Source organism: Dasypus novemcinctus, chromosome 25 (genome assembly GCF_030445035.2).
Source record: "Dasypus novemcinctus isolate mDasNov1 chromosome 25, mDasNov1.1.hap2, whole genome shotgun sequence".
In the NCBI taxonomy this organism is placed as follows: Eukaryota; Metazoa; Chordata; class Mammalia; order Cingulata; family Dasypodidae; genus Dasypus; species Dasypus novemcinctus.
Window position 1 is genome coordinate 48,898,438 of NC_080697.1, and position 18,483 is coordinate 48,916,920.

Sequence of the window (18,483 nt, forward strand, 5' to 3'; positions counted from 1 at the left end):
AATTCTTTCTGACTGCTGAAATCATCAGTTCTCCCTTTAAGGCCTTCAGCTGATTGGATGAGACTTCTCTCTCAGCTGAAGACAATCTCCTTTGTTGAGTGTAGATGTAGTCAGCCATAGTTGCAATCAGCTGATGAATAATATAAATCAATTAAATAAACTCATAGTAACAGTCAAGTGAGTGCTTGTGTGACCAAACAACTGGACACCATAATCCAGCGAAGTTGATGCATGAAATTAGCCACCACAGGCACTAAGAACTTAGGCAGATAGCTTCAGTCTTATTGGATTGAGATATTAAAATATGGAATCAGGGCTGCCAGAATGGCAGGAGGTATGGTGAGAGGGGGGACAGCACAGAAAGGGTGTAATAGAGGGGCAAACTCCAAAATCTACGTAAAGATTGGTGAACCCTGAACTGAATATAGTTTACAGCATCTGTCCATGAAGACAAAAAAAATTGAGTTTGAAGAACTCCAAGTTAGAAGGACTTGGTAAACACTTTGAATTTTCCCCAGACTCTTTTTAAAACCAAGCACCCACAAGTTTGGGATGATCAGCTAAAACAAAAATCAACACTTCTCCAAAGAAGATAACAGAACCCAGAGTCTCTGCAATATATAATATCATTGCCCATCACTCCCCCCACCCAAAGAAAAGACATGAAAAATGCTAGTAAAGTAAAACCCATAAGCAAGAAAAGTGCAAATAATCAAAACAGACCCTGCTATGACACAGACATTAGAATTAGCAGATAAGAACATTGAAGAAGCTATTATAAACATTTAAAAAACTATTATAAAGACCAAGATCTTAAAAGAAAAGATAGTCTCAATACCTAAATAGATGGGAAAACACTTCAGAGAAAGCAGAGCTATAAGAAAGAACCAAATAAAATGTCAAGAACAAAAAAAAAACAGCATTTGGAATGAAAATTTCACTGGATAGGCTGAAGAGCAGATTAATGTTTCAGAAGAAAACATTAGTGATTTGAAAACAAATCAATAGATATCATTAAATCTGAAGAAAAGAGTAAAATATTGAAAGAGAGAAAAACACATCTTGAGTAATATGTGGAATAATCAAAAAAATGAACTGAGAGAAGAAGATACCCATGGAAGATGATGGAGTGAGATGCTCCAGAGCTCTGTCCCTCCACAGAAGCTTTGAACATCCAGCAAGAACTAGCAGAAACATCTTTTTTCAGGGATCCAGAAAAACAGTTAAAAGACTACATTGATGGGGCAAACACCAAATCAAGAAAAGGTTACCCTTTACCAGCTTAGCACAAAGCCAGCCCTTACTTCCAAAGCGGAAACATATTCCCAGTTGTCGAGGGAGTACGTCTCATGCACACACTGGGAGCATGTATGTCTGATCCAGTCTATCTGGAGGTGACCTGAGGGACTCACTGTCCCAGAACTTGCCATGCATGTGGAAGGAAGCTCACAGAACTCTCCTACAGAAAGTTGTGAGAGAACAGTCAAGTCATTCTGCCTGGGACAGGGGATTGCTGGCTGTCACATATGCAGTGCAGTGCCCAGGAACATGAGGAAACTGTTTCCTAGGGAAGAGTGGGTGTTTGTGCCCATGTAACCAGGGTAACACTGAGGGTCATATACATGCCCAAGACAAGATCCATGTGCAGAAAGGGTCAGCGAGGCCCCCCATGCTCTGGTTTGGAGTCTTCTCATATAATCCATTGTATGAATAAGCATTAAAGGAGAGCACTTGCTCAGGCCAATTGACAAAGAGTGGGAAAGATTTTCTTTCTTTTCCTTGTTTTTTTATTTCTTAGCTGTTGGCATTCAAGGAAACCTTGGTCATACACTAGATGGATAAAAACTTATGAAACAAACACCAGAGAGTCTACATTTTAGCAATAACTTACCAAAATATCAAGATGTGCAGGTTTCAACAAAAAAAAAATACAAAACATACAAAGAAACAGGACTTGATGACCCAGGGAAATCAGAAGATTAAAAGATTAGAAGCCGTCAATAAGAAGGACCAAACCTAGGACATGAGACAAAAACTTTTGAAAAATGCTCCTAAATATGCTCAAAGAGCTAAAGGAAAACACAAAGGACTAAAGGAAACCAGGAAAACAATAAACAAACATAAAGAGAAGATCAATATAGAAAGATATAAATTATGAAAAGGAATCAAACAGAGCTGAAGCCCACAATAAAATATATATATATATATAATAACCAATAGCAATATGGAGCCAACACAAGAAAAATCAGTGAACTTGAAGATAAGGCAATTGAAAGCATTCAGTCTTATGAACATAAAGAAGAAAAGGGAACCGAGCCTGAGGAACCTGTGGGAACCTGTGGGATACCAGAAGGAGGAAAACAAGAGAAGGGAATAGCAAGAATATTTAAAGAAATAATGGCTGAAAACTTCCCCAATTTAAGGAAAGACTTGCCTATGCACATCCAAGATGCTCAATGAACTCCAAAGAGGGTAAACCAAAATAGACGCATACTGCAGCTTGTATAATCTGACTGTCAAATGCCAAAGATAAACAGAGAATTCTAAAAGCTGCAAGAGAGAAGCAACATGTCACATACAAAGGACCCTCAATAAGATTAAGTGCTGATTTCTAATCAGAAACCATAGAGGCAAGACAGCAGTGGAATGACATCTAAAGTACTAAGAGCAAAATTGCCACCCAAAATATTCAGCAAAACTGTCTTAAAAATGAGGGAGAGATTACAGCATTCACAGGGAGTCTGTCATCATTAGACTAGCCCTACAATGATGTTAATAAGATTTCTGCACATTGAAAGGAAAGAACACTAGAGACAGAAGTTACATGAAGAAATAAAGATTTCCAGTGAGGGGAGTTACATGGGTAAATATATAAATACCGGTGCTATTGTATTTTGGGGTTGTAACTTTACTTTCTACAGGATCTAGAAGGAAAATGCATAAAATAAAATAAGCCAGTGGTTTTGGACTCAAAATATGTAAACATGTAATTTGTTACAAGAAGTACATAAAGGTGGGAGGATGGAGGGGTATAGAAATATTATTTTTGTATACTTGAAGTTAAATTGGTATCAAATCAAATGGGATTGTTGTAGATTTAGGATGTTATAAATATAAGCCCCATGGTAACCATAAAGAACATATTGGAGAATATTCAAGCTCATACAGAGCTTGCCAGGGGCAGGTTGCCAGGGGCAGGGGGCAAGGGGTGTAGAGAATTAGTTCATAATGGGTAAAAGTTTTCTGTTGGGGGAATTGGGAAAGTTTTAGTAATGGAAGGTAGTGGACGAAGGTACTGCAATATTGTGAATGTGATTAATCTCACTGAATGTTATGCTTAGGACTGAAGTAGAAGGGAAAGTTTATATTGTGTATATGTTCCCATACTTTTTTGAAAAAAAGAAAGAACAACAGAAGAGACTATGGCAATTACCTGCAATACATAATCCTGGATGAGATCTAGCAAGGGACAAGAAAAGGATCAAACAGACATTATTGGGACCTGTGAAAAAATTAGAATATAACCTGTAAACTTTATATCAGTGTTAAACTGTTTAAATTTGATAACTGCAATTAAGGTGATTACATAAGTAAATATCCTTGTTCTTAGGAAATATACATGGTAGTTTTAGGTGCTGAAAGATTATGATTCATACAACCTACAACTCAAGTGTTCAGAAAATGGGTGGGTAGATGGATGGATGGAAGGATGGATGGATGGACTGATGGAGAGAAAATTTTGCAATTGGTGGGTCTTGGTATCTGGGGGGATTGGGGTTATATTGAGTTGTCTATATAGGGTTTGTATTATTTTTCTGCTTATAAGTTTCAAAATAAATAGGTTAGAAGTGTAATAAAAATAAACATATTTCAAAATTAAAAGTTGAAAAAGGTAGACTGATATATATGTATTTAAAGTAATAGAAGAAGAGGAGTGAAGGAATAAGGCAGAAAAAATATTTGAAGAAACAATGGTCAAATTTTTCACAAATATGATAAATAAAAGAAACATACAACAAACAAGCCTACAGATTCAAAATGTTCAATGAACTCTAAGCAAAATAAATACAAAGTAATCCACACTTAAGTATATAATAATTAAACTGCTCAAAGTCAAAGATAAAGAGAAAAACCTAAAAATCACCTGGGAGAAGAGGGTACATTCAACTATAAGACTTACGGTGACTTATTACCAGAAACAATGGAAGCCATAAGATAATGTAAAAATATCTTTAAAATGATAAAAGAAAAAAATATATCAATCCAGAATTCTATATCCAGCAAAAATATTTTTCAAAAATAAGGGCAAAATAAAGACTTTTTAAATAAATGAAAGCCAAGAGAATTTATTTTTCACTTAAATTTGAATATCCACATGTAACTGCCATAATGGACAGTGCAGCCCTAGAGCAACCACTAAAATAATAATACTGCACTGTACAGCCAATATGGGAGTTAAAGTACAATACTAACAATATTTTCATTTGATTAACCAAAAATGGTCCCTACTGTAAAGAAGGAACAGAAGGACCAAAGATGAATAAGATATATAGAAAACAAACAGCAAAATGGTAAAATTTAACAAAACCATTATAACTGTTACATTAAATATAAATGGAATTAATAAGTAAAAGACAGCGATTTTAATCCTGGGGGGAGGTGTTGCCGCCTTTCTCCACCCCTCCTCCCCTTCCAGCCCCCGCCGTCCTTCCCGCCAGTCCCGCCCATATTGCCAACCCACAATCTGCCCTCTTCCCCAGTAACTGCTTACCTCAGGTCTATCCATCAGCTTCAGCCTGTCCACAGCCGCCCCTTAGCCAACCCTCCCTTCATCACGCCCCTCCCTCTACCCAACCCTATATAGCTAAGTGTACTTCCGTAATAAAGCAGACCTGTTCTTGCGCTCAAGCGGTCTCCGTGGTCTTTCCTTAACCGCGCGTCCCCCACGCCTGGAGAACCGGTACTCCCTCTTGGGGCACCCCCCGCCGGTGGTTCGGCAGGAGCAAGCCCCTCCGACTCTTGGGCCTGAGCGAGGACGAAACCTTCTCGCTCAGCTACAGGGAGGGAGGAATCAAAACCCAAGTTTATGCTGTCTAACAAAAAAAATGAACTTTAAGTATAAAGACACATATAGAATGAAATAAAAGGATGTAAAATTATTTGTCATGTAAAACTGAAAACAAAAGAAAACTGGTGGGACTGTGTTAGCACATATCAATGTAGACTTTAGTGCCAAGAATAGATCAGAGGGATAGAAAGGATTGTTTCATAATTACAAAAGGGTAAATTCTTCAGGAATGTCCAATATTCATAAATCTGTATGCACCTAATAACAGATTCAAAATGCATGATTAAAACTGAGACACTGGGAAAATAGATAAAGTCACAAACATAGTTTGAGATCTTAACACCCCTTTCTTGACTACTGATAGAATAACTAGACAAAAAAATAGTAAGTATAGAGAATTTTTAGCAGTATTTGAACAATATTATAATCTACTTTGAACTAATTGATATTAATAAGACTCCACACCGCAAAACTCTAAAATACACTTTTTTCATGTACAAATGGAATAAACACTCACCAAAACAGACCATATATGAATGAAAAAATGAATGTTAAATTTCAAAGGTTGAATTTTATGGTGTGGTCTCTCAAAAACAATACAATATCTAGAAAAACTAACAATACATCTCTGATTAAGTCATAGGCCAAAGAATAAATAACAAGGGAAAATGAAAATGAATGATAATGAAAGTCCAACATTTAAAAATATGTTGGAATCATCTATAGCAGTGTGTATAGCATTAAATGCTTATGCAAGAAAAGTAGAAAAGCTCAAAATCAGTAATTTAATTTTCTACATAAAAAAGCTAGGAAAAGAAGAGCAAATCAAACTTACATTAAAAGAAGGAAAAACATAATGAGTAGAAATCACTAAAATAAAAATAAGCTTTTGATAAAAATAGCAAAGTCAAATGTTGTTTCTCTGAAATGGTGAGTAAAATTGATAAACCCTTAGTAAGACATATCATGGCAGGGGAAAAAAACATATATTATGAGTATTAGGAATAGTGGAGGGGAATCATTACAGATCCAATAGACTTTAAATGGACATTTAAAGGGAATATTGTTAAAAAAACTCACGCCAATAAATTCTATAGCTAATGAAATTGACAGATCCCTTGAAAAACAAACATATAAGAAAAAAATATATGAATAGATCTGTTATATACTAATAGGATTTAATTCAGTAATGAAAACATTCCCACAAAGAAAACTCCCAGCCATAATCATTTAACTGGTAAATTCCATCAAATATTTAAGGAATAAAGAATACAAATAATACACAAACTCAAAAAATAGAGCACAAAGGAATGTATTACTTTCCACCTCATTGTATGAGGCCTGCATAACTATGATATCAAAAATATTACAAGGAAAGGAAATTAGTGACCAATCATTTTCAAAAAAATGTTAACAAAATATTAACAAATCAAATCTATTAATAGTAATATGTGAAAAGGATCTAGTGGATTTATTCTTGATCGGCAGGATTTACCATAGGAATGCAAGTTGGATATAACATGCAAAAATAAATGAAGAGATCCACCACAATAATAAAGTAGAAATATTATATGTTCATCTCAATACAGGCAGAAAAACTTTTTGATAATCTCTCTTTTGTTATAAAACTTCTCAGCAAAGCAGGAATGAAAGGGTACTTCCTCAGTGGATCGAGGACGTTCACATAAAACCTAGTGCTAACATCACATTAATGGTGAACTGTTTAATGCAGTAGTTAATGAATTAGGAAAAAGGTAAGAATGTCAATGCTCCACAATTCTATTTAACAGTAAATTGGAAGGAACAGCCTAACTAAGACAAGCAGAGGAAATGACAGGCATAATGACCAGAAAGGAAGAAATAAACTATGTTTATTCTCAGACCACGTGGTTGCATAGAGAATGTAAGGAAACTGCAAAACAAACACTAGAATGAATAATGTCATTTATTAAGGCCAGGACACAGGAGAAATATATAAAAATCAATTGTAGTTCTATAAAGCAGCAGTTAATAATTGGATTTCAAACATTTCAGCATCACATAGACTCTCTCCACTAACTACAAATATTGTTGTAAGTAATTAAAGATAATACGATGATGAATTGGAAGAGTCAATATTGTTCAGGTGTTAATGCGTCAATGTAATTTCAGTTAAAATCCCACAAAGGGAAGCGGCTGTGGCTCAAGCAATTGGGCTCCCGTCTACCTTATGGGAGGTCCAGGGTCAGATTCCCAGGGCCTCCCGGTGAGGGCAAGCTGGCACGCCTGGAGAGCCAGCCCAAGTGGAGAGCTGGCATAGCAAGATGACGCAATAAAAAGAGACACAGAGGAGAGACAATAAGACACGCAGCAGACCAGAGAGCTGAGGTGGCACAAGAGCTTGAGCACCTCTCTCCCACTCCAGAAAGCCCCAGGATCGATGCCCGGTGCCACCTAAAGAGAAGACAAGCAGACACAGAAGAAAACACAGCGAATGGACACAGAGAGAAATAAAAAAAAAAAATCCCACAGACTTCTTTAGAGAAACTGAAAAGATGATTCTAGATGATATGTGGAAATGCAAAGGACCTAGAAAGGCCAAAACAATTTGACAAAGAACAGAGCTGGAGGACTTTCAAGTCTGATTCTGAGACTTATGATAAATCTGGAGTGACCTGTGATTTTGGCGTAAGAAGTACTGATGGCATCTGGGTCAGAGCATCCTTTGGTGTGGGGCTGTCCTGTATCCTGTAGGACTTCTAACAGCATCGCCGGCCCCTGGCCACTGGGTACTTACAGCACTCCTCCCTCAAGTTAGGACTACCTGAAATGTCTCCAGTCATGGGCAGATGTCCCTTGGGGGCCAGAAATGAGAACCACTCAAGCACACAAAATAGATCAATGTCCTAGAATAGTCTAACCATCAAAACAAAACATTCTGCACATCAAATGGCACTGTTAAGAACTGAAAAGATAACCCCAGAGTGGGGATAAATATTTGCACTACATATATGACAAAGGAAATTGAATGCAAAATATATAAAGAACTCCCATAAAACAAAAATATAAAAACAAATAGCCCAGTGTAATGGGCAAACTTTAAATGTCACTTCGCAAAAGATATGCAAATGGCCAGAATTTGAACACAGGCATTTTGACTACAAATACATGCACATAGCCCTTAGTACAAACTGATTTCTATATGCTGGGATACTTCCCATGTTTAAGGTAAATTTGATGGCTAGTGCAATGTTGACCAAAGATAAAGCATTTTCTTGAGACAAGAAAGATGACCCTATCCATCTTGGAGTAGATCTTTGAGTTTCTTTTCAATGGCATCTTACCATCACTTTCTAAACACGCATGCTCACACTGTCCCCTCCACTCCATAAACCTCACTACCTTTCTCAAATTACCCCTGTACTCTCTCCTTTTTACTGACCAGTTGGACAAATTGTTCAAAACTGTCACTTATACTCCCATTTTCTCACCCTTACTTTACTGCAATCTGGGTTATGGCCCCAAATGCACTCAAATTATTCCTTCCAAAGTATCTAATGACCTCCAGATTGTTAAGGCAGATAGCCTATTCTGGGTCTCATTCTATTTAGTTTCTTAGCAGCATGTGACACAGTGCCCAGGTCATCCTCCTGACCCCTTCCTTGCACTGGCTCCCAGGGCTGTCCCCCTCCTCTCTCTTTTTGCTCTAAATTCCTTTGGTGATTGGCAACTCACCGTTCTCTGCCTCATTCCTAATGCTTCTAGCCTTATGATTCTTCTCTTTCATACCATTTTTTTGGGGGTTCTTTTAAAACTCTTGCGTCTTCCACACTTTCACATCTATACTGGTGGCTCACAAAGGCAGAATTCTGACCAACATATTTGCTCTGTTTCTTCACATGAATTTCTCAAAATACCTTAAGATCAGCATGTCCAAATCCAACTCATGTCCAGCCTCTAAAACTTGTTTCTCTTCCTAGAGTGTATCCTGTCTCTACAAAAAATTCTAGAAGCCTTGGAGTCCCAATTATCTCTCTCTTCCTTACAACCACGACTAATCAACGATTAATCCTATCCACTCTATATGAGTAGTACCACTGGAATGGTCACTCTTCCACCTCTCCTGGAAAATTGCCTTGGTTCAGCTCTGCTTTGCCCCCGGATGGGATTATTTCAGCAGTGCCGTTTCCTGCTAGTCTCCCCATCCTCACATCCGAATTCGTTGACAGAGTTTCTTGAGTTCTGATCTCACAATCCTGCTGACCAAAATTTTTAGTGTTTTTCTGTTGCCGATGGCATAAATTTCAAACTCTTTAGAAAGGCACTCAAAGTTCCCACTCCAGGCTATTTTCTAAACTTCTCTCTCGCACCCATTTCCCCAACACCTCTCCACCCTCCAGCCACACCACACAATTGCACCAGTACTCAAACATGCCTCATCCCTTCCCCACTCCATGCTGGCATAGACTCTGTACTTCTTTTAGCACTTTAGATTTAAAATATTTATGTTCATCACACTATAAGCTCCTCAAGGAGAGAAAACATGCCTCATTCATAGAGCTTCCTGATTTAACAAATAAAATCACAAAAGGTCCAGCTAAATTTGAATTTCAGATAAACAATAAATATTTTTTAGAGTAAGTATGTCCCAGATTTGGTACAGACTTATACTAAAGAATTGTCCATCCTTTATCTGAAATTCAAATTTAGCTGAGGACGTCTTTTATTTCATCTTTTTATCTTCCATCACCTAGCACCATTCCTGGCAGTCTGCTCAAGAAAAATTTGCAGAACTTATTTTAATGGGACAAATCTCTCTCTACTGAGGAGTTGCTATGTAGTAAATTAATAAATATGATGGGAGCAGAGAGACAGGGAAAAAGAGAAGTAGGTTCAAGTGATAAAAGGAGGTGCAAAAGGGTAAGTATAAGGAGTGAAGAGAAACTTCATCATTTTGTAGAAAATTCATTGAACCGTACAGGAGTCTTGAACTCTGGTCTCCAGGAAGTTCATCTACTAATAAATTGTTGGCACAAGTAAAGTTTCTTCTCTGGGACACATTTCCAAATATATAAAATAAGATGATTTATCTAAGATCCCTCCTAGCCTTAAAATAAGGTGAAAGAAATTTCGTTTGGAACCTGACATATTTTATCTTATTTAGCCTATAAACTGTATGGAAGGTGGGAAAGATGCAAGCTGTACCATACCAGAATGTATGCACTGCATTCTTGATGTGTTAAGTCCACCCACATTATTTTTAGGATTTTTCTGTCCATCCAGACTAGTACCAAGGGACCCCCCAGCTCCAAATGGTCTCTACACAAGAAAGTCAGAGTCTCTACGGCGTCACTGTCACAATGTCCTTGAGATTGTGGGGTGGTTCAGAGCATTGCCGACCTGCCATGCCTGGGTTCAAATCTCTGCTCTACTCCCTAATCATGGTGGGACTCTGCTAATTCCCTAAGTCCTCTGTGACAAGAGTTTCTTTATCTGGGGACTATGTATGTGCGTGCTGAAATGCTTAAAGAATGTGACGAGTACCCAGAACACAGAATGAACTGCGTTAAATGTTTTATGATTACCGTATTTAAAAGGTCTTTCTAGCACTTCATAACCAAACTTACTGAGGCAGACGTGCCAGAAAGTCATCTGATTGTGTTCCATTTAGGAACATTTTGACAGCATGTAATTAAAAACCTGACTGCCACTGGCTTTAGGGATAAGGCCCTATAGTGTGCTTAACTGAGAAGAAATCAGAGGAAGGAACTACCCAGCAGGTTCAGTGAATCAACCAGGTTACGAAACTAGGTCGGTATCTCCAGAACTCTGTTGTCAACCTCTGGGCAACCTGGCTCCCATTCACCAGCTGGCTGCAAGATGGCTGCTGCAGCTTCGGACAGCACATTCTCGGAGAAAAGCAGTCAAAGGCAGGAGAAGAATGGTTTTCACCTTTTCAAAAAATCCTTCTCAGAAACACCCCCAGCAGAGTTCTCCATGGACTTACTGACTGAAGCTGGGTGGCATGGATATCTTTAGCATGAGGGAGGTTGGCAAAGCCATATTCTGGCTTTTGGAGACGGTGGTTGAGAGGGATTGTGGGGCAGCAGTGGTTCTCATGAACAGTTATGTGTTAATATGGCTGTTTCCCCGAGGCACACAATTAGGGAACAAGCATGCATTCATCACTGAAAGCTAGTAAGAGAGACTTCCCCACCCTGCTACTAGACTTAACAGTTAAGCACTTTGACTCTCAATGTGGAAATAGTCTGGAAAGAACCCATTTTCTGAAGGCAAGTAATTAATTGTGAGATTATGTGAAATGGGTACTGAGAGACATCAGAAGTTCCATTTTGTAGGAGGAATACTTTATACACATTCACACACAGCGCTACATCTATCCCTAATGCTGTTTAGGATATACCATTTTCCATTTAATTCAGTAGAGGAAAGACAGATTTTTTACAGATATGCATGCTATTCCTGCCCGTTTCCATTTATAAAAGTGAAAAAATGCTTTCCGTATTAGAAATGAACGCATTTAGCATGAAAAAAATTTGTTTTCTTGTGTTTCTCCTTGATGCATCTTGCATGTAATCATTCTTGTTTCTCTGAGGTGACAAAGACAAAGGAGACTGTTTACTTTGTGTTTTTAAGTACATGTATATGGATCTAAATAACTAGAGTAGAGGCTTGGTTAGGTATATATTTTTTGTTATATAAATTTGTTTTTATAATGATCAGATGTCACAAAACTGCTTTGTGAGCCCATGGTTCAACAAACATCTCTGGAATAATTTGCAAGTAAAAATAAGTAGACTACTAGGAAACCTATTATTCTCTTTTATATGCTTCCTTTTTTTTTTTATTCTTATAGCACTCCAAAATAGGTTTCTACTTATGCATTTATGACTCTCTAATGTGGGCATCATTTGAAATGCAAAAACCTAGATTAAAAATATTTTCATGTTAGGCTAGTAAACTTTTTACTGTTTCCTTGAAATGCTCTGATCTATCACCCAAGTATATATGAAAATATTTTTCAGTCTCTGAAAACTGGGATGTCAAACTAGGAATTAGAATTTTGAGGGAATAACTGACGGGTTTTTAGGTCATTTAAAAACAGTCTGCAGTTTCCAAGGAGTGAAGCGGGAGGAGTGACGGGGAGAGGCACCTAGGCAGTCCTCGAGCCCAGGATATTATATGGCTGCAGGCAACCTTGGCTTCTGCTGCACCAATTCTCGCTTGCATCTCCCACTCTTAGTTCTTCGGTCTCCAGGTCTTTAATTCATAAGGATAGCTGGCTTATTGGACACTATAGTATAGTTGAAGAATACGTGCTACTGTTAAGCCTGATGTGGCTGGGTTTTTAAACTATTTATATATGGGAACAGAGGATTGTATCTTTTGGGCTTCTGTCTCAGCAGCTGTGACATTTGGGTTCATAGAATGAATTCTGGAGCCAGACAGCCTGGATTCAGAATCTAGCTCTGCCATTTACCCTATGTGACTCTGGGAAAGTGACTTAACATCTTCAGGTCTCAGTTTCCTCCTCTGTACAATAAGGATTATTAGTAGATTTATCTTATAGGGTTAATATGATCATTAAATGGTGTCTGCATACCAGAATTCCTTTGCTTATAAGGATTCTATTCATATGGGTTAAGACTGGGCCTGATTCAATCGGCTTCATCTTCTTTGAAGATCTTACAAATGAGTCCACACATCTTCAAAATTCCGGTTTACAAATGGGTTCACAGGACCAGGATGTGAACCTGTCTTTTATGGGGGATATGATTCAATCCCCAGCAAATGGGTTAGTGCAATGCAAAATGCTTAGAAAGGTATATTGTAGTAAATGTTACCTTTTGTGAGTCTATGTTTAAAAGAAAAAATAATATTTTGTTTCTACAAAGGTGATTTTTCTTTAAGTGATGAACCAAAACTTGAATTTAAAAAAAGTTTATATTTCTAAAAAGACCAGAAGCCTCAATGGAAGAAGGTATCTACCTGAGGTTCACACACCATCGTGTGGAGCCTTCCCTGTGCAAATAACACTATATTAAGAAAACACACAAACAAATATGCAAATGAAGCAAGCCATAATTACATGCAGGGCCATGGGCAAGCCCAAATATCATACCCACAGGGTCTTGGAACACTACTGACATTTTGCTACTCCCATTGAATCTGGTCAGTTCAGTGTGGGGCACAAGCAAGGAACTGCATATCTGTGGTTTTTTGCCTCTCTTACTGCATGGGCTCTGTGACAGCTTGAGATTATTTTATGAATCCCAAAAAGAGAAAAGATTATGCTTATAAACTAATCTGCCCTGCTGCATGTGACACCTTGAATTATATTGGATTCAGTTGAGGGTTCCTTGATTAAATTACTTGTGAAGATTAGGGCTTTGATTCAACTCTGTCAGTCAGGCGTGACTCAGTTGAGTCCCCGCCCCCTTGGTGGGCCCATATAATGGGAACTCACTCAAGAAGACACACAGGAAGAGAGAGAACTCTGTCGTTTTGATCCTGGGTCCTTGGGAAGAGAGATGAGCCTTTTGCTTGATAGTTTGCAGCTGACCTTGAGCAGAAAGTGGAGACTGATACAGGAAGACCTGAGAGGCAAGCCCTGTGCCAGCCTAGAGCTGAGAGCAGGAAACAGCAGGGCCCATGGAGCCTCAAGAGGAAGAGAAAGTCCAGGAAGGAGAGATGAGGCCGAGACCAGCCGCCATCTTGCTTCAACAAGTGGTAGCTGACTTTTGTGAGAAAGCCACTTTGAGTTGGATTCTTTAGGGCCTTATGGTTGTAAGCTTTTACCCAAAATAAATACCCTTTATAAAAGCCAACGGATTTCTGGTCCTTTGCCTCAGCACCCTTCTGGCTGACTAAGGCAGAGTCGATGGAGTGAGGAAAGGAAGAGGTTGCTCTGTTGACTCTGTGTAACTCCCCCAGCTACCTGCTGCAGAGCTACCTGCTTCCTGACTCTCACCCAGGACCAAAGAGCAAAGAGTAAGCATAAGTAAAATAATGTACTTTTTTAGATGCCAAAAGCGGAATTTGCTTGAAATGATTTTCTCATTTGCTTTTTGTTTTGTTTTGTTTTTATTGGAGGGGAAGGACATAGGAGATGGAGTGTGTTCAACATGCTTTTTAAAACAAAAAAATATTTTTAGCAAAATAATGACTTTTAAATATGTAATTAATGGAGGTTTCTTAATCAGAATTTACAACTGAGTCCAATTCTTTTCTGCTGCCCATTTTTAAATAAAGAAGCAAATCACAAAGAAAACAAATTACATCTGGAGTTTACTTTGAAAAGTAAGAAACATCTTTAATTATGGACTATGGAGTCAGAATTATCATCCTAATATTTATAATACATTTTTATAGAAAGGTCTAGTCAATGAATGGTATTTAACGTCCCTGGTATGATCCAAAATAGGAAAGAATAATAATTTCTGCCCAAATTTTTTTTATGAAAAATTGAATTTTTATACAGTTTAGAAAGCTTGTCAAGGAAAATTGAAATGAAAGGGGTTTGATTTGCCAGAAATTGCCATTAATCTTATAAGCATCCTCAAGGATTTTGCATACTTTTAACATTTGAAAAAAATAGCAAGAAGACTTGGAGAGCATTGATTTTTAAGGAAAATTGGAAATAAATTATTATTATAATAAAATGGATTTGATTCCTCAGTTTACTCTTTTCAGTTGCCTATGTGCATAATCTGGATACCTTTACATAAATTAAAACTGAACATGATGCCTTTCTTTTTTTTCCTGAGTTGCAAAAGAGCTAATATGATTTTTATGAATCTTTCATAGCTCTTTTTTGGCTTAACTCCAGGTGCCGAGTTTGCTATTATGGTGTATGAGTTTGCAGTCCTTCCAGCGCTTTTTTATGCAGAACGATCCTAATTGCACTACCAGCCCAGAAAAAGTCAGGCTTCAAAGCAATTTTGTAAAGAGCCTGTCCTATTGCTTCTGATGAAATTCACATTTGTAGATCGGAACCGCAAGCCTGTTTGCACAAGCTGCCATTATCCATTAAAAGACAAACATTCAGGTGCCAATGTTATGTTATAACAGCCTCTTAGTTTGCGTTCACATGATCATTTTTATCTACACCCTTTCAATGGATGTTCATGGAATGCCTTTCCTCTTAGTTTTGTTTTGTTTTTTTTTCTTGTTTGTTTGTTTTTAATAGCCAAAGCTACCTGCAAGCTGCAAGTGACGTGCCTGGTGGGCTCGGCCTGGATCCCTCTGCCAACTACAACTCTCCAAAGTTTCGCTCCAGGAACCAGAGCTACATGAGGGCTGTCAGCACGTTGAGCCAAGCCAGCTGTGTGAGCCAGGTCGGGAGCTGCTCTTAATCCTTCGCCCCTGCGGTCTAAGCCCTGCAGCCATGCTGTAACAAAGGTCTTCCCTCATGACCGGCACAAGCCTCTATTACGTAGTATAAAAATATACCTGAAGTTCCTGCCTGGAATTATTTTTGGCTGATTAAAAGCCCAGGAATGTAATAAGATGCCTTTTTCGGCCTTTGTTACTCTGTCACATCTGCACTGCTTTCGTCTTGGTAAGGAGTGGCTGATAAGTGGTCAGCTTAGCCTCTTTTGATGATTTAGAATGTCTTCCTTTCCCCCCAGGATAATTTTTCTATAAAATGGGACCAGGGAAAGGATATATGATGATTTTTGCACTGACTGAAGTTGCTTTCAGCGGAGTCTTTCAAATTAGACCTCTGAAGGCCTAGTAGGAAGACTTCAAATTATGCTGTGCTATTCAGTGTCAACTCTTTGAGAACTGAGTTTATAAGGCTAATTCTTGGGCTAATTCTTGCTAGGTCCTCTGGCTACAAATAGGATATGCTGTTGCCACGTCGGTGTTTTAAATTAGGCCTGATCCCAACTACTGAGTGTCCCACGGATATAGCTGAGAGAATGAGGCCAGCATACTTTCCTATCTGTCATGAACCTTTCAAGGATACACAATAATAAAATAAATATTAACTGTTAATTCTAACCATCATATATTATAGGATAAATTATTTAGGTAAGAACTTAATTTTTAAAAAATTTAATTAGCTCACTTACTAATTTTAACTGCTTTTAAAAGCAGTGCTTAATCAAACCTTGAGTTTTTCAGGCTTACACATATTTTCTTCAACAGCACATAGGCCGTTGAGTCAGAGAGAGTTGGCACTATTTCCCTCTACCTGCCGTGAACTATTTGGCCCTGGGAACCTTCCTTAGCCTTTCTTAACTCCATTTTTATCATCACTATAGGTAACAATTGCTTCATCATATTGTAAGAATAAATGACATAATGCATGTAATGAAATCAGCAGAATAACAAAATGAATTTGAGATTATTGTGTAAAGAGCCTAGCACATAGTAAGTACTCAGTAAATAATAGCCTCATTATTATTACTCTAACAATAATAATTTGTAGTACTCATGTATAATTCTAGGCACTGAAAGCCCTTCTGATTACAGATAACGCCATGAGGCTTGGGTGACTTGCCAGGGGTTGAATATCCTGAAGGCTTTAAGTTCCTTCTGAGATAATCTTTTCACTGTATAGTTTCTTTTTTCTAGTCCAAAAGTTGTGCTCTGGACTTTTTCTACTGAACTGGCAAGATTTTTCCTGTTCCACAGCACAAGAAAGATGTTATCTTTTTAATCTACTCAGGTGCTATTTTCTTTTTAAAAACAGGGTTAAATCTTCATCTGCAGCAAAGAGAGCACCACTGACTTTTTCTCTAATAACAGGAAACCAGAACTGTCCCAGCTTTAGTGTTGAAAGTTCCATGTCCCAGGCGAAAAGTCCTGAGCAAATGGGAACCATTGTTTGGTTACCTTACCATCTGCACCAGGCACTGCCCTGCAAAAATATGTGTGTGTATGTATTTATATATACACACACATATACATATTTTTTTTTTAATTATAGGTTATCACCAACTAGATTATTGTAATTAATTACCTGAGGACACAGTCTATAGAAAAAGTCTAGTTGAGAGACAGATAAACTGAACGACAGTTTTTAACATCTTTTTTCCCAACATGTAGATAACTTCCCTCAAAGCAGACTTCCTTCTTTAAAGATGTCGTATGCCCTTTCTAATACTATAACAAATTTACCAAAATACAAATTTTGAAGTCAAATGTAACTCAACAACAAAGTTCTTAACAGAGGTGCACAGTGATTTCACCACAGTTGTAAAGAGTTCTTTTCTCCTTTCTTCATTTGCTTTCAACAAACAGGTTTCAGTTCAATAGATGCCTTACCTCTTCCAAAGTCCTTATCAAACCTTCAGAGCTTCTCTGGATTTCATGGTCATTATTGTGCAGAAACCTACTAGTACTCTGAACACTAAATGTCCTCTTAGTGAACCCAAGATAGGATTTGCAAATTGAGTCAGCACAAATAACATTTTTCTCACAATTTTTTTTCTATCTAAAAGTTTCATCTTTGCAAATAATAGCAAAGCAAACAAGTTGAATGTTTGCTATTTTATTTGGTGACTTTGAAATTTAGAATTCTAAGTCATACCTATTGCTAAGTTCTATGAAATAAGCTTAAATTGAGCTCAATTTTTAATTCTGAAAAAAAAAATTGTTTACTTGAAATAATCCTGGAAAATCAGCAATATGTGATTTGTATCAAACCTAGAAACAAACTTCTAGTAATTCAGTGTCAAACCCTGGCCTATTTGGAAAAAGGAAGGAAGGAAGAAAGCCGTTTCAAGTGATAGAGGATAAAATATCTGGAATCAGTAACACTTCTATGCTCTCTCTTGACTACTGGAATTTAGTAGATTAAGTTGTTAAAAGTTTTCTTTTTGTCTTTAAGGCTCAATTTTTTCTCACATGCAAAAATGAAATTAAAAATCTAACTGAGGTCTTGTGAGATTTGCTTATCTCTAAGCCGTTTCTTGACTGAACTCATTAAACTCACCTTTGATTTCTTTTAGTTCATGAACCTGGGAAGACAGTTTAGGCACTTTACTGAAAGCGCTTATGCTGGCTGTTATGGAATTTTGCAACTATTGAACATTAAAATTACATGTGGAACTAGCACCTGGAGTTTGAAGAGTATACATGAAATTACAAGTTCTTATTGACCAACCTGAGATATCAGAATTGCTCATAAAATTTCACCAGGAGATTTCATTGAAAGTGCTAGAAATTCACATTTAAACTATTGCTATTCTAGAACCATAAACAGATGACTCACAGTGCTGCTGTCATAATCCTTGCAGGGTGGGGAAGGGGGCAGGACATTTGGCTACTTACTCATTGTTGACCTTTTAGATTTAACAATTCATCAGTATGTTGCATGGGACTTCCAAACTTCATTTTCATTCTTAGAATGATATTCTCTAAAGTTTTAGAGAACACTGTTGAATTTTTCTTATGAGTTTACT

At 37.6% G+C, this 18,483-nt stretch overlaps 1 protein-coding gene across 6 annotated transcripts in view; it reads left to right on the plus strand.

Annotated features, from left to right (window-relative positions):
* Positions 1 to 18,483, plus strand: part of DLGAP2 (DLG associated protein 2) — a 1,108,217-nt gene that overhangs the window by 1,008,062 nt on the left and 81,672 nt on the right. For all 6 annotated transcript variants that reach the window (XM_058287984.2, XM_071211854.1, XM_058287983.2 and 3 more), the window contains one exon: positions 15,258 to 15,405. In XM_058287984.2, the coding sequence (XP_058143967.1) occupies positions 15,258 to 15,405 (148 nt within the window). The remainder of the gene's footprint in view (positions 1 to 15,257; positions 15,406 to 18,483) is intronic.